Source organism: Oncorhynchus tshawytscha, unplaced genomic scaffold (genome assembly GCF_018296145.1).
Source record: "Oncorhynchus tshawytscha isolate Ot180627B unplaced genomic scaffold, Otsh_v2.0 Un_contig_4324_pilon_pilon, whole genome shotgun sequence".
Taxonomy (NCBI): domain Eukaryota; kingdom Metazoa; phylum Chordata; class Actinopteri; order Salmoniformes; family Salmonidae; genus Oncorhynchus; species Oncorhynchus tshawytscha.
In genome coordinates, this window is record NW_024609799.1 from 131,135 (window position 1) to 145,966 (window position 14,832).

General features: G+C 45.3%; 1 protein-coding gene and 1 long non-coding RNA gene across 7 annotated transcripts; one reads left to right on the forward strand and one right to left on the reverse strand.

Annotated features, from left to right (window-relative positions):
• Positions 1 to 16: 16 nt before the first annotated feature.
• On the reverse strand, positions 17 to 14,423 carry si:dkey-93h22.7 (Fc receptor-like protein 5). 6 transcript variants are annotated; one of them, XR_006082862.1, is made up of 14 exons: positions 14,112 to 14,423; positions 14,000 to 14,026; positions 13,740 to 13,911; positions 12,801 to 12,976; positions 9,883 to 10,069; positions 9,501 to 9,607; positions 7,026 to 7,298; positions 4,241 to 4,543; positions 2,857 to 2,958; positions 2,112 to 2,142; positions 1,909 to 2,014; positions 1,705 to 1,770; positions 843 to 1,016; positions 17 to 369 (listed from the first exon to the last, which is right to left on the reverse strand). XR_006082862.1 is itself a non-coding variant. In XM_042318276.1 (13 exons), the coding sequence occupies exons 1-13, from the start codon at positions 14,170 to 14,172 to the stop codon at positions 975 to 977; spliced, it is 1,653 nt and encodes a 550-aa protein (XP_042174210.1). In that variant the 5' UTR covers positions 14,173 to 14,423; the 3' UTR covers positions 829 to 974. The 6 variants fall into 6 exon arrangements, 3 of the variants coding, with proteins under 3 accessions (XP_042174210.1, XP_042174211.1, XP_042174212.1); XM_042318276.1 differs by lacking the exon at positions 17 to 369 and having other exon boundaries at positions 829 to 1,016; XM_042318277.1 differs by lacking the exon at positions 17 to 369 and having other exon boundaries at positions 829 to 1,016; positions 1,930 to 2,014; positions 14,112 to 14,418.
• LOC121845931 lies at positions 2,957 to 3,747 on the forward strand. The gene is made up of 3 exons (XR_006082865.1): positions 2,957 to 3,317; positions 3,410 to 3,656; positions 3,717 to 3,747. It is a non-coding gene; the product is annotated as an uncharacterized LOC121845931 (long non-coding RNA).
• Positions 14,424 to 14,832: the final 409 nt, after the last annotated feature.

Genomic DNA, 14,832 nt, shown 5'->3' on the forward strand with positions numbered 1-14,832 from the left:
GTCTCTCTCTCTCTCATTAATTCAGTTTCATTTTATTTGCATGGAATACATGTGTTCACATTGCCGAAGCAAGTGATATAAACAACAAACAAAAGCGAGAAGACAAAACAATATTAACAAAAAACGATTAGAAATGAACAGTAAACATTGCAGTCACAAAGGTTTGAAAAATACATTTCAAGTGTTATATTATCAGCTGTGTACAATGTTTTAGCAACGTGCAGATAGTTGTAGTACGAATAGTAGGGGAAGATAAATGAACACAAGTACAGGTTGTATTTACAATGTTGTTTGTGCTCCACTGGCTGCCCTTTTCTCATGGCAACGGGCCACACATCTTGCTGCTGTGATCACACACTGGTATTTCACCTAGAAGATATGGGAGTTTATCAATGGGTTTTTTTTGTTTTCAAATTCTTTGTGGATCTGTGTAATCTGAGGGAAATACGTGTCTCTAATATGGTCATACATTTGGCAGGAGGTTAGGAAGTGCAGCTCAGTTTCCACCTCATTTTGTGGGCAGTGAGCACATAGCCTGTCTTCTCTCGAGAGCCAGGTCTGCCTGCCTACCTTTCTCAATAGCAAGGCTATGCTCACTGAGTCTGTACATCATTTTGGGTCAGTCACAGTGGTCAGGTAATCTGCCACTGTGTACTCTCTGTTTAGGGCCAAATAGCATTCTAGTTTGCTCAGTTTTTTGGGGTGATTATTTCCAGTATGTCAAATAGTTATCTTTTTGCTTCCTCATAACTTGGTTGGGTCTAATTGTGTTGCTGTTCTGGGACTCTGTGGGGTCTGTTTGTGTTTGTGAACAGAGCCCCAGAACCAGCTGGCTGAGGTACCTCTGCTCTGGGTTCATCTCTCTGTAGGGGAGGGATTTGTGATGGAATGTGTAGGAATCGCTTCTTTTTAGATGGTTGTAGAATTCAAAAGTTATTTTGTGGAATTTCATCCTCCAAGGTGTTCTTCAGTTCCTAGAGTAGCTGCAGCCACTCGTCTGTCGATTCTACTTCCTCCTGTGGATCAGTGACGTCAGTCTGATTGATTGGTTCATTTATTGATTGATTAATTGGTTAACTGATTCATGGTGGATGGAAGGATTAATAGATTGATTGGTTGATTGATTGATGGGTTAGTTGATTAATTGATTGATTGATCGGGTTAGTTGATTAATTGATTGATTGATCAGTTAGTTGATTAATTGATTGATTGATCAGGTAGTTGATTAATTGATTGATTGATCAGTTAGTTGATTAATTGATTGATCGATCAGTTAGTTGATTAATTGATTGATTGATCAGTTAGTTGATTGATTGGTTGATTGATGGGTTAGTTGATTGATTGATTGATCAGTTAGTTGATTAATTGATTGATCAGTTAGTTGATTAATTGATTGATTGATCAGTTAGTTGATTGATTGGTTGATTGATTGATGGGTTAGTTGATTGATTGATTGATTGATCAGTTAGTTGATTAATTGATTGATTGATCAGTTAGTTGATTAATTGATTGATTGATCAGTTAGTTGATTGATTGGTTGATTGATTGATGGGTTAGTTGATTGATTGATTGATCAGTTAGTTGATTAATTGATTGATTGATCAGTTAGTTGATTGATTGGTTGATTGATTGATTGATGGGTTAGTTGATTGATTGATTGATCAGTTAGTTGATTAATTGATTGATTGATCGAGGCTACATTACCTGATCTGAGTCAACGATCCTGGCTGCTCTCACCACTCCGTCATCCTCCATGTATTCCTCTTCATCCTTCATCGGGAGAAAAGGGGAATATGTTACACTCTGTGGGGAAGTTCGAAATGAACTTGAATGTGAAGTATGTACTTATTATCTTTCCACACACACACACACACACGCACACACACACACGCACACACACACAATAACTTTTTTATCATTCTCGGCCACCATAATGCACTGGCGACCCAGGAACTCTTCATCATCATCAGACACCATTATGTTGTGCATCTCCAGACCCAACTTGAGATCCAGCCTGTAGGAGATGGAGGAATACGGGGATGAATATCTGGCCACTGGGAAACAGGTGAGATCTCAGGGCTGAGGTTGTTATGGGAAGTAAATTCACTTACGTAGACTTTTCAACAAGACACTGTCTTTTCTCTGTGGGAAAAACAGGCAACAGGGTTAGAGAGACAAACTGAAAAGAGAGAGAGAGAGAGGAGAGAGACAAACTGAAAAGAGAGAGAGAGAGAGAGACAAACTGAAAAGAGAGAGGAGAGACAGAGAGACAAACTGAAAAGAGAAAGGAGAGAGAGAGACAGAGAGACAAACTGAAAAGAGTGAGGAGAGAGAGAGAGAGACAAACTGAAAAGAGAGAGAGAGAGACAGAGAGACAAACTGAAAAAGAGAGAGAGAGAGAGACAGAGAGACAAACTGAAAAGAGTCAGGAGAGAGAGAGACAGAGAGACAAACTGAAAAGAGTCAGGAGAGAGAGAGACAGAGAGACAAACTGAAAAGAGTCAGGAGAGAGAGAGAGACAAACTGAGAGAGAGGGGTGTGAGAGACAGAGAGACAAACTGAAAAGAGAGAGACAGAGAGACAAACTGAAAAAAGAGAGAGAGACAGAGAGACAAACTGAAAGAGAGAGAGACAGAGAGACAAACTGAGAGACAAACTGAAGAGAGAGACAGAGAGACAAACTGAAAAGAGAGAGACAGAGAGACAAACTGAAAAGAGAGAGACAGAGAGACAAACTGAAAGAGAGAGAGACAGAGAGACAAGCTGAAAGGAGAGAGACAAACTGAAAAGAGAGAGACAGAGAGCTGAAAGGAGAGAGAAGAGAGAGAGTGGAGAATAAGTAAAGTGTACACTCACGGTACAGCAGACCAATGAAACAACAGGTGGTCACCAAGGTAACCAGGAAGAGGAAACAGCCGAACACAACAGCCACCACCGTGGTAGGGAGGTGGTTCAACACTGGCAGAGGAAGAAGAAGAGGTAAACAAACAAAAACAACTTCAAACATCTAAATACAGGCTTTGATTGAACTACATACAACCCATTGACCTTATGTAGAGCCATGTGTCTGTAAGATTCACACACACTCAGTCAAACAAGGACTGTCATGCCTGGGATGGAGAGGAGAGAGGTTAACATTACACATTCTACCCACACAAGGACTCTCATGCCTGGGATGGAGAGGAGAGAGGAGAGAGGTTAACATTACACATTCTACCCACACAAGGACTGTCATGCCTGGGATGGAGAGGAGAGAGGTTAACATTACACATTCTACCCACACAAGGACTGTCATGCCTGGGATGGAGAGGAGAGAGGTTAACATGACACATTCTGCCCACACAAGGACTCTCATGCCTGGGATGGACAAGGAGGGAGGACTCATGCCTGGGATAACCCATTGAGAGAGGTTAACATTACACATTCTACCCACACAAGGACTCTCATGCCTGGGATGGAGAGGAGAGAGGTTAACATTACACATTCTGCCCACACAAGGACTCTCATGCCTGGGATGGAGAGGAGAGAGGAGAGAGGTTAACATTACACATTCTGCCCACACAAGGACTCTCATGCCTGGGATGGAGAGGAGAGAGGTTAACATTACACATTCTGCCCACACAAGGACTCTCATGCCTGGGATGGAGAGGAGAGAGGTTAACATTACACATTCTACCCACACAAGGACTCTCATGCCTGGGATGGAGAGGAGAGAGGAGAGAGGTTAACATTACACATTCTACCCACACAAGGACTCATGCCTGGGATGGTCCAGTGGTCTAAGCCTCTGTGTCTGGAGCATTTGTACAAAGGACTCTCATGCCTGGGAGCATGGGTTTGAATTAACATGGCCATTCTACCCACACAAGGACCTCATGCCAGCAGGAGAGAGAGGAGAGGGTTTTGAATCTGGCCACAAGGACTGTCATGCCTGGGATGCCAGCATGGGTTTGAATCTGGCCTCTATGGACCGCATGCCAGCATGGGTTTGAATCTGGGTTCTACACATTCTACACAAGGACTGCCAGCATGGGGGTTTGAATCTGGACTCCTCTATGTACCGCTGCCAGCATGGGTTTGAATCTGGCCTCTATGTACCGCTGCCAGCATGGGTTTGAATCTGGCCTCTATGTACCGCTGCCAGCATGGGTTTGAATCTGGCCCACTGCTCTTTCAGCTATCTCTCTCTATCCAATCAAAATATATTTAAGAAAAAGCAAAGACTCATCTCAGACCAAACCTTCTTTATCGATGTACCTCGCCTCACTTCTGATCACCGTAGTGCCATCAAAGCTGTCGGACACCTCACAATGGTACGTTCCGGCACTGCTCCTCCCCACAGATAACAACAAAATGGATTGCTCCGGCTGGTTCTCCACCCAGTAGAACTCTCCACGGCCTTCTAGAACAGTTCCGTTGAGGAACCAGCGGTACTGGGGAAAGGTTCCCCTCTCCACGGAACAGTAAAACCTCAGGCCCACAATGGAGAAGTTTTCTCCCACGTCGGTGTTGTAGTGCATCGTCACAGCTCCACCTACTGCAACTGGGGGGTAGGTATACTCAAATGGCAGCCTATTCCCCACATAGTGCACTACTTTTGTGCACTGCTTTTGACCAGAGCAAAAACATTTTCACTCTGTAGGGGAAAAGGATGCCATTTGGGATGCAAACATGAAATGATGAGTTTCAATGTATGAAAATGTATAAGTACAGTGGGTGATAAGTCTAGTGGGTGATAAGTACAGTGGGTGATAAGTCTAGTGGGTGATAAGTCCAGTGGGTGATAAGTCTAGTGGTGATAAGTCCAGTGGGTGATAAGTCTAGTGGTGATAAGTCTAGTGGGTGATAAGTCCAGTGGGTGATAAGGCCAGTGGGTGATAAGTCCAGTGGGCGATAAGTCTAGTGGTGATAAGTCTAGTGGGTGATAAGTCCAGTGGGTTGTAAGTGATAAGTCCAGTGGGTGTTAAGTCTAGTGGGTGATAAGTACAGTGGGTGATAAGTCTAGTGGGTGATAAGTCCCCAGTGGGTGATAAGTCTAGTGGGTGATAAGTCCAGTGGGTGATACATTTTCAGTGGGTGATAAGTCCAGTGGGTGATAAGGCCAGTGGGTGATAAGTCTAGTGGTGATAAGTCTAGTGGGTGATAAGTCCAGTGGGTGATAAGGCCAGTGGGTGATAAGTCTAGTGGTGATAAGTCTAGTGGGTGATAAGTCCAGTGGGTGATAAGGCCAGTGGGTGATAAGTCAGTGTGGTGATAAGTCAGTGGGTGATAAGTCCAGTGGGTGATAAGTCCAGCTGGGGGGGGGGAGATAAGTCTAGTGGGTGATAAGTCCAGTGGGTGATAAGTGATAAGTCCAGTGGGTGATAAGCATTTTCACTCTGGGGATAAGTCCAGTGGGTGATAAGTCTAGTGGGTGATAAGTCCAGTGTGTGATAAGTCTAGTGGTGATAAGTCCAGTGGGTGATAAGTCTAGTGGTGATAAGTCCAGTGGGTGATAAGTCTAGTGGTGATAAGCCCAGTGGGTGATAAGTCCAGTGGTGATAAGTCTAGTGGGTGATAAGTCCAGTGGGTGATAAGTCCAGCAGTGGGTGATAAGTCCAGTGGGTGATAAGTCCAGTGGGTGATAAGTCCAGTGGGTGATAAGTCCAGTGGGTGATAAGTCCAGTGGGTGATAAGTCTAGTGGGTGATAAGTCCAGTGGGTGATAAGTCCAGTGGTGATAAGTCCAGTGGGTGATAAGTCCAGTGGGTGATAAGTCCAGTGGGTGATAAGTCCAGTGGGTGATAAGTCCAGTGGGTGATAAGTCCAGTGGGTGATAAGTCCAGTGGGTGATAAGTCTAAGTGGGTGATAAGTCCAGTGGGTGATAAGTCTAGTGGTGATAAGTCCAGTGGGTGATAAGTCTAGTGGTGATAAGTCCAGTGGGTGATAAGTCCAGTGGTGATAAGTCCAGTGGGTGATAAGTCCAGTGGGTGATAAGTCCAGTGGTGATAAGTCTAGTGGGTGATAAGTCCAGTGGGTGATAAGTCCAGTGGGTGATAAGTCCAGTGGTTGATAAGTCCAGTGGGTGATAAGTCTAGTGGGTGATAAGTCCAGTGGGTGATAAGGCCAGTGGGTGATAAGTCTAGTGGTGATAAGTCTAGTGGGTGATAAGTCCAGTGGGTGATAAGTCCAGCGGGAGATAAGTCTAGTGGGTGATAAGTCCAGTGGGTGATAAGTCCAGCGGGGGATAAGTCCAGTGGGTGATAAGTCTAAGTGGGTGATAAGTCCAGTGTGTGATAAGTCTAGTGGTGATAAGTCCAGTGGGTGATAAGTCTAGTGGTGATAAGTCCAGTGGGTGATAAGTCCAGTGGGTGATAAGCCCAGTGGGTGATAAGTCCAGTGGTGATAAGTCTAGTGGGTGATAAGTCCAGTGGGTGATAAGTCCAGTGGGTGATAAGTCCAGTGGGTGATAAGTCCAGCAGTGGGGGATAAGTCCAGTGGGTGATAAGTCCAGTGGGTGATAAGTCCAGTGGGTGATAAGTCCAGTGGGTGATAAGTCCAGTGGGTGATAAGTCCAGTGGGTGATAAGTCTAGTGGGTGATAAGTCCAGTGATAAGGGTGATAAGTCTAGTGGTGATAAGTCCAGTGGGTGATAAGTCCAGTGGTGATAAGTCTAGTGGGTGATAAGTCCAGTGGGTGATAAGTCCAGTGGTGATAAGTCTAGTGGGTGATAAGTCCAGTGGGTGATAAGTCCAGTGGGGGATAAGTCCAGTGGGTGAAAAGTCCAGTGGGTGATAATTCCAGTGGGTGATAATTCCAGTGGGTGATAAGTCTAGTGGTGATAAGTCCAGCGGGTGTTAAGTCCAGTGGGTGATAAGTCCAGTGGGTGATAAGTCTAGTGGTGATAAGTCCAGTGGGTGATAAGTCCAGTGGGTGATAAGTCCAGTGGGTCTTGAGTGCTGAGAACAGAACTATAGGTCAAATAATTTGCTTGAAACAGACTGTCGGACAAAGAGACAGACAGACAGCGAGACAGACAGACTTACCAACGTGCATGGCCGTCCACTGACCGTACACCACCCTGTCTCCGTTCTGCGCCTGACACTGTAGAAAGCCCATGTGGAGATCTAGAACCACTGGAATAGAGAACGTGGCGAATCGCTCGTCAACCGTCTCCGTGCTAATGAACTCTGACCTGCTGTAGAGGGAGAAGGTGATGGGCGGAGTCCCCTTGAGTGATTGACACGTGACGAGGGCAAAGTAGGTCCCGTCTCTTTCCTTCAGTACCAGGAAGAGGAGGTCTGGTTCAGACACGAGCTCTGAAAGAGAGGAGAGGATGGATGGAGAGAGTTTTGAATAAGATATCATCTGAATACAGGGTTTGATTGAATACAACCCACTGACTTCACTTCACTATGAACATGTGACAAACTTATGACAGAATCCATTTCAGCTGTCAGGAGCTTTGAGAAATACGCAGTGTGGAGTTTTCCTGACCGCTGGACCTGACCAGGGAAAACTCCTGCCCTAGACAAGAGAGATAGGGCAACTTGGAGGAAAACAACCCCCTTCAGGGAAACGCCTCTTTTCTAACAGAGAAAAATACAGTTTGGTTAGACTTAGATATGTGCATACTGGCTATCATTTTACATTTTAGCAGACACTCTTATCCAGAGCAACTAACAGGAGCATTTAGGGTTAAGTGCCTTGCTCAAGGGCACAGACAGATTTTTGACCCAGTCGGCTCAGAGATTCAAACCAGTGACCTTTCTGTTACTGGCCCAACACTAACAACTAGGCTACCTGTCTCCTCTACACTCTAACCACTAGGCTACCTGCCTCCTCTACACTCTAACCACTAGGCTACCTGCCTCCTCTACGCTCTAACCACTAGGCTACCTGCCTCTATACTTAGGTAAACACATTCTGAAGGGAAATAACAGGGCAGAATGTTTTGCGTCTGTGTTCTTCAATAAAAACATCAACTTCAGAAAGGGGGTCTTTAACCTGTCTCCTCCCCTTCATCTTTAACCCGTCTCCTCCCCTTCATCTTTAACCCGTCTCCTCCCCTTCATCTTTAACCCGTCTCCTCCCCTTCATCTTTAACCCGTCTCCTCCCCTTCATCTTTAACCCGTCTCCTCCCCTTCATCTTTAACCCGTCTCCTCCCCTTCATCTTTAACCTGTCTCCCCCTTCATCTTTAACCTGACTCCTCCCCTTCATCTTTAACCCGTCTCCTCCCCTTCAGCTTTAACCTGTCTCCTCCCCTTCATCTTTAACCTGACTCCTCCCCTTCATCTTTAACCCGTCTCCTCCCCTTCATCTGTAACCTGTCTCCTCCCCTTCATCTTTAACCTGACTCCTCCCCTTCATCTTTAACCTGTCTCCTCCCCTTCATCTTTAACCTGTCTCCTCCCCTTCATCTTTAACCTGTCTCCTCCCCTTCATCTTTAACCTGTCTCCTCCCCTTCATCTTTAACCCGTCTCCTCCCCTTCATCTACACTGAAGTGGATTTAACAGGTGACATCAATAAGGGATCATAGCTTTCACCTGAATTCACCTGGTCAGTCTATGTTTACATTTTTTGTCATTTAGCAGAGGTTCTTATCCAGAGCAACTTACCATACTGAGTGCTTACTTTTTTGTACTGGAAACATGTAGGTATTACAGACTAGGTCAGGGAGAGGTTGAAAATGTCAGTGAGGACACGTGCCAGTTGGTCTGCTCATGCCACCCTGATTCTAGATCCAGGGTGAAGTTTCCCCATAGAACAGTGGTTCCCAACCAGGGGTACTAGGACCGCTGGGGGTACTTGGCCTACCCACAGGGGGTACTTGAGAAGTCTGATGAGACCGCAGGCCTGCTGGTAAAATGCACATGAGGGGTACTACGGGCAGAGCAAAATTCAGTTAGTGGTACAGTAACCAAGAAGGTTGAGAACCACTGCCATAAAAAATAATAGAGGACTCTTCTTTGTATCTGTCCCATTATGACATCTGTGAGAGCACGGGCAGCACCATTGAGAGCATCTCCATTTTGAAGTAGTCAATTTTCTTCCTCTACTATTTCTACGAGTTGGTAAACAAACTGAAATGGTGCATACCGCCACCTAGAGTGTGTTGTTTGAACAGATATAAAGCCAAGGTTGGTGATTTACTGTCAGCTGCAGTTATGGAATGTTTGTTCACAAGCATAATTCATTGGCTGTTCCCTCCCGATGACCAGGATGGAATTATGTGATCCTTCCTTAACCCATAGGAAGTCCCACCCAGTTGACTAATTCAAAATGGTGAAATCCCTCTGTGTTGCTGCCCATGTTAAAACGTTTTTTTTTTTGTGGCACTAGAGCCCTCTATCTATCTCTATGAGTACACCCTAGGTACAGATTTAGGATCAGCTTCCCCTCCCCCAAGCCTTAAGCATTAGTGTGGAAAATGCAAAACTGACTCAAGATCAGCATCTAGGGGCAACTTCAACCTACTCCATAATTATGTGATACAACTGACCCCTGACCTCTGACCTTTGACCTTGATGACCTTGGCAGTGCTCCTGGAGGAGTAGACCTTGGTGATGTTGAGTTGGTTGGTAGCAACACAGGTGTACTCCCCGCTGTCCTGGGGCACCATCCTGTAGTAGTGCATACAAATACAGATACTGTCAACAATATTTACAGTGAGTTTTCACATATAAGAAGCTAAATAATAAAACATTGACAAAGATCTATGTGACTGGAATGGTGTATTTGTCAATAAATATATCAGTTCTCTTCAGTTGTTTGCATATCCAATGCACCCCTGATCTAAGATGCATCTTCAGGTGGGCACAAATGAACCTCTGAAAGACAAACACAAGACAAACAGACCAGACAGACCAGTAATAACAGACCATCCACAATACAGTACCTGTAGATGAAGAGTTGTTCCTGTGTCTGATTGTGTGAAGGAGACAGGGGGAGGGGCTTCCCATCCACCAGCCACTGGTAGGAGACGTGGGTCCCTTTGGCGATGTTACAACGTAGGGAGAGTGGCTTCCCTTCGTAGAACTCCACAGACCCTGATTGGACTACAACCTCTGCACCGTTGACTGGGTCTGTGGGAGAACACATACAACCATGCAGTAGAACCATTCTCAGCACCATAGAATCTGATAATGTTGTGTTCTAATTCTAGGAGGGCATTTTAGATCTGTGAAAACATTTTAGTTCTATTAAGACATTGTAATTGTATAAAGACATTCAAATTCCATGAGGACATTCTAGTTCTATGAAGACATTTGCATTATCTGAGGACATTCTAGTTCTATGAGTACATTCTAGTTCTATGAGTACATTCTAGTTCTATGAGGAAATTGTAGTTCTATGAGTACATTCTAGTTCTATGAGTACGTTCTAGTTCTATGAGTACGTTCTAGTTCTATGAGTACATTCTAGTTCTATGAGGAAATTGTAGTTCTATGAGTACATTCTAGTTCTATGAGTACGTTCTAGTTCTATGAGGAAATTGTAGTTCTATGAGTACATTCTAGTTCTATGAGGAAATTGTAGTTCTATGAGGAAATTGTAGTTCTATGAGTACATTCTAGTTCTATGAGTACATTCTAGTTCTATGAGTACATTCTAGTTCTATGAGTACATTCTAGTTCTATGAGTACATTCTAGTTCTATGAAGACATTGTAAACGCAGCAAAAAAAGAAACGTCCTCACTGTCAACTGCGTTTATTTTCAGCAAACTAAACAAACAACTGAGACATAAACTGAACAAGTTCCACAGACATGTGACTAACAGAAATGGAATAATGTGTCCCTGAACAAAGAGGTGGTCAAAATCAAAAGTAACAGTCAGTATCTGGTGTGGCCACCAGCTGCATTAAATACTGCAGTGCATCTCCTCCTCATGGACTGCACCAGATTTGCCAGGTCTTGCTGTGAGATGTTACCCCACTCGTCCACCAAGGCACCTGCAAGTTCCCGGATATTTCTGGGGGGAATGGCTCTTGCCCTAACCCACCGATACAACAGGTCCCAGACGTGCTCAAAGAAGCTCAGTTCGATGATGCTGTGACACACCGCCCCAGACCATGACAGACCCTCCACCTCCAAATCGATCCCGCTCCAGAGTACAGGCCTCGGTGTAACACTCATTCCTTCGACAATAAACACGAATCCGACAATCGCCCCTGGTGAGACAAAACCGCGACTCGTCAGTGAAGAGCACTTTTTGCCAGTTCTGTCTGGTCCAGCGACGGTGGGTTTGTGCCCATAGGCGATGTTGTTGCCGGTGATGTCTGGTGAGGACCTGCCTTACAACAGGCCTACAAGCCCTCAGTCCAGCCTCTCTCAGCCTATTGTGGACAATCTGTGGTCTAGAGTTTTTTCCCTCTGGTTGCACATGTGACATGCTGGCAGAAATGATGTAAAAGGGATGTAAGTTTGTCTGTTAAAATCCCCGGCCGCTAGGAGCGCCACTTCTGGATGAGCATTTTCTTCTTTCCTTAAAGCCTTATACAGCTCGCTGAGTGGCCTTATACAGCTCGCTGAGTGGCCTTATACAGCTCGTTGAGTGGCCTTATACAGCTCGCTGAGTGGCCTTATACAGCTCGCTGAGTGGCCTTATACAGCTCGCTGAGTGGCCTTATACAGCTCGCTGAGTGACCTTATACAGCTCGCTGAGTGGCCCTATACACCTCGCTGAGTGGACTTATACAGCTCACTGAGTGGCCTTATACAGCTCGTTGAGTGGCCTTATGCAGCTTGCTGAGTGGCCTTTACAGCTCGTTGAGTGGCCTTATGCAGCTCGTTGAGTGGCCTTATACAGCTCGCTGAGTGGACTTATACAGCTCGCTGAGTGGACTTATACAGCTCGCTGAGTGGACTTATACAGCTCGTTGAGTGGCCTTATACAGCTCGTTGAGTGGCCTTATACAGCTCGCTGAGTGGCCTTATACAGCTCGCTGAGTGGCCTTATACAGCTCGCTGAGTGGCCTTATACAGCTCGCTGAGTGGCCTTATACAGCTCGCTGAGTGGCCTTATACAGCTCGCTGAGTGGACTTATACAGCTCTCTGAGTTGCCTTATACAGCTCGTTGAGTGGACTTATACAGCTCGCTGAGTGGACTTATTCAGCTCGCTGAGTGGACTTATACAGCTCTCTGAGTGGACTTATACAGCTCGTTGAGTGGACTTATACAGCTCGCTGAGTGCGGTCTTAGTGCCAGCGTCAGTTTGTGGTGGTAAATAGACGTCTACGAAAAATATAGCTGAAAACTCTCTTGGTAGATGGTGTGGTCTACAGTGTATCATGAGGTACTCTACTCCAGCAATACAGTGAGGTTACCTTAATATTAGACATCGCACCCCAGCTGTTACACACACCCCCACCCCTCGTCTTACCGGACGTAGCTGTTATTGACAAATAGACACACACCCCCACATTGGCTAATAGAACAGATGGTAGAGGCGGGTCACCGACAAATTCTCTGATCGGACCCTGATCTCCGCGCCCTGTATTTCCTTATTTTCTTCCTGCGAATGAAGGGGATTTGAGCCTTGTCTGGGAGAAACATTATATCTTTCGCTTCAGACTCATTAGAGAAAATAATCTTTGTCCAGTTTGAGGTCACTGTTCTTATAATCACTGTTCTTATTTTCCAGGAGCTATTTTTGGTTATAAGAGACAGTAGCATCAACATTATGTACAAAACAAGTTACAAACAATGCGAAAAACACACAACTGGTTAGGAGCCCGTAAAATGGCGGCCATCCCCTCTGGCGCCATTCTTCCAGGACAAAACAAAAGTATTAATACAGGGTCTACGACTCACCGACTACTCTGAGGTGGTGTCTTTGACTGACGGTGGGTTGTATTACTGTGTTGTTCTGGACGCTGGCTACACACACCATGTAGCCCTCGTAGGAAGCAGTGATGTACAGGGGGAAATTGGCCATCTCACCAGACAGAGCACTGTAGAAGCCTAAGGCCTTGGACCGGTCACCTTCCCTGAGGACAGATTACAGTAATGGATTGGATACATAACAGTGGTAAAATGTATATTTTATTGTGTTGTTTGACATGGCACTATATTGACAGGGCTCTGTAGAAACTTAAAGCTGCAATATGGAACTTTTTGAGGGCGACCCGACCAAATTCACAATGTGAGTTATAGATCTGTAATCCTCATTAAAAGCCAGTCTCAGAAGCAGTAGATCTGTTCTATGTGTGCTGTTTCTATGCTTCCCGTTCTTAAAATGTGTTTTATGCATCTTTTACTTTCAGTTTTGTACACCAGCTTCAAACAGCTGAAAATACTATACTGGTTATGGAAAAGCTACTTCACAGCGGTTTAGGCTACAAGGATTCTCTACACTATACATGCTGGTTTTGTCACATAAACTGAAATTAGGCGAACTATTCGAATTTTAACAAACAGGAAATGGCGGAGTGATTTCTGCATTGTGCGTCTTCAAGGTTGTCTCATGTGAGTTTCAAATTGACCCCTAGAACCCTACCCCCTAGGCACTGCATTGGATTGATTAGCCTACTTGCCTACTGATATATTCATATTGACAACACCTCCTTTCAAATCTCCAGTACTTAGGGACTTGAGGTAGATATTGTAGCAATCTTAACCAAACACTTAGCAAGTTGGTCAAGAGGTTCGGAAAAGGATCTTTTGGCGTAACAACTAAGGTTTTGGGTTGACAGTTGTTTGAGTCTCGGTCAGGGCTACCCCCTGAATTCCCTACAATACAGCAACACCCACCTGAATAGCTGGTAGAGGATGGACTCTTCTTTAGGGTAACGCAGAACTTCACACTGGAATTCTTCTACAGTCTTCTCTAGGGCTGTTGAGGGGCCGTACAGCAACGGTCTGCCTAGGACTGAGGCTCCTGGGACTGAGGCTCCTGGGACTGAGGCTCCTTGGACTGAGGCTCCTGGGACGGGGGGAACAGGGGGTACACAACACAGTCAGACACACTCAGAAACACACACACACAACTAAGAAATTGGCACAAAACTTACTTGTCTCCTGGCAGAAGGTGTAGAAACCTTCAGAGAAGAAGAAAAAGAAGACTGTTGGTGTTCTATAAAATAATCATCTGAAAGCCATAATAACAAGTACAGCAGGACTCACCCAGTAAAAATACTACTGTTGTTCTGAGAGTAGTCATCTTCTCTCCTTCCTCCTTGTCCATAAAACCCAATTTGACTGGAAGTTTGTTTTTGACTGAAGATGCAGATACGGACTTGCATGCGTGTGTGTGTAAAGGTTTGAATGTGTTTACATTTGTTGCGTGTGTGTGTGTGTACTGCAGTTAGCGGTTGGAGGGGTTAGTGGTTATGGAGGGTGTTGAGAGTGAATGAATGGTGGAGACAGAGAGATAGAGCGAGAGAGAGCAGGATGTGGGGGCCGATAAAAATAACAGAAAGAAAGGTTAGGACCTAGTAACCTACACGCCCCACTACACACACCAGACACAAAGAAAGGTTAGGACCACACACACACCACACACACACCCACTACACACACCAGACACACACACCAGACACACCAGACACACCCAGCAGACACACCACACACACACACACACACACACACACACACACACACACACACACACACACACACACACACACACACACACACACACACACACACACACACACACACACACACACACACACACACACAGACACACACACACCAGACACACACACACACACACACAGACACACACACACACACACACACACAGCACACACACACACACATGTGCACACACACACACACATACACACACCAGACACACACACACACACACACACCAGACACATACACACACAGACACACACAC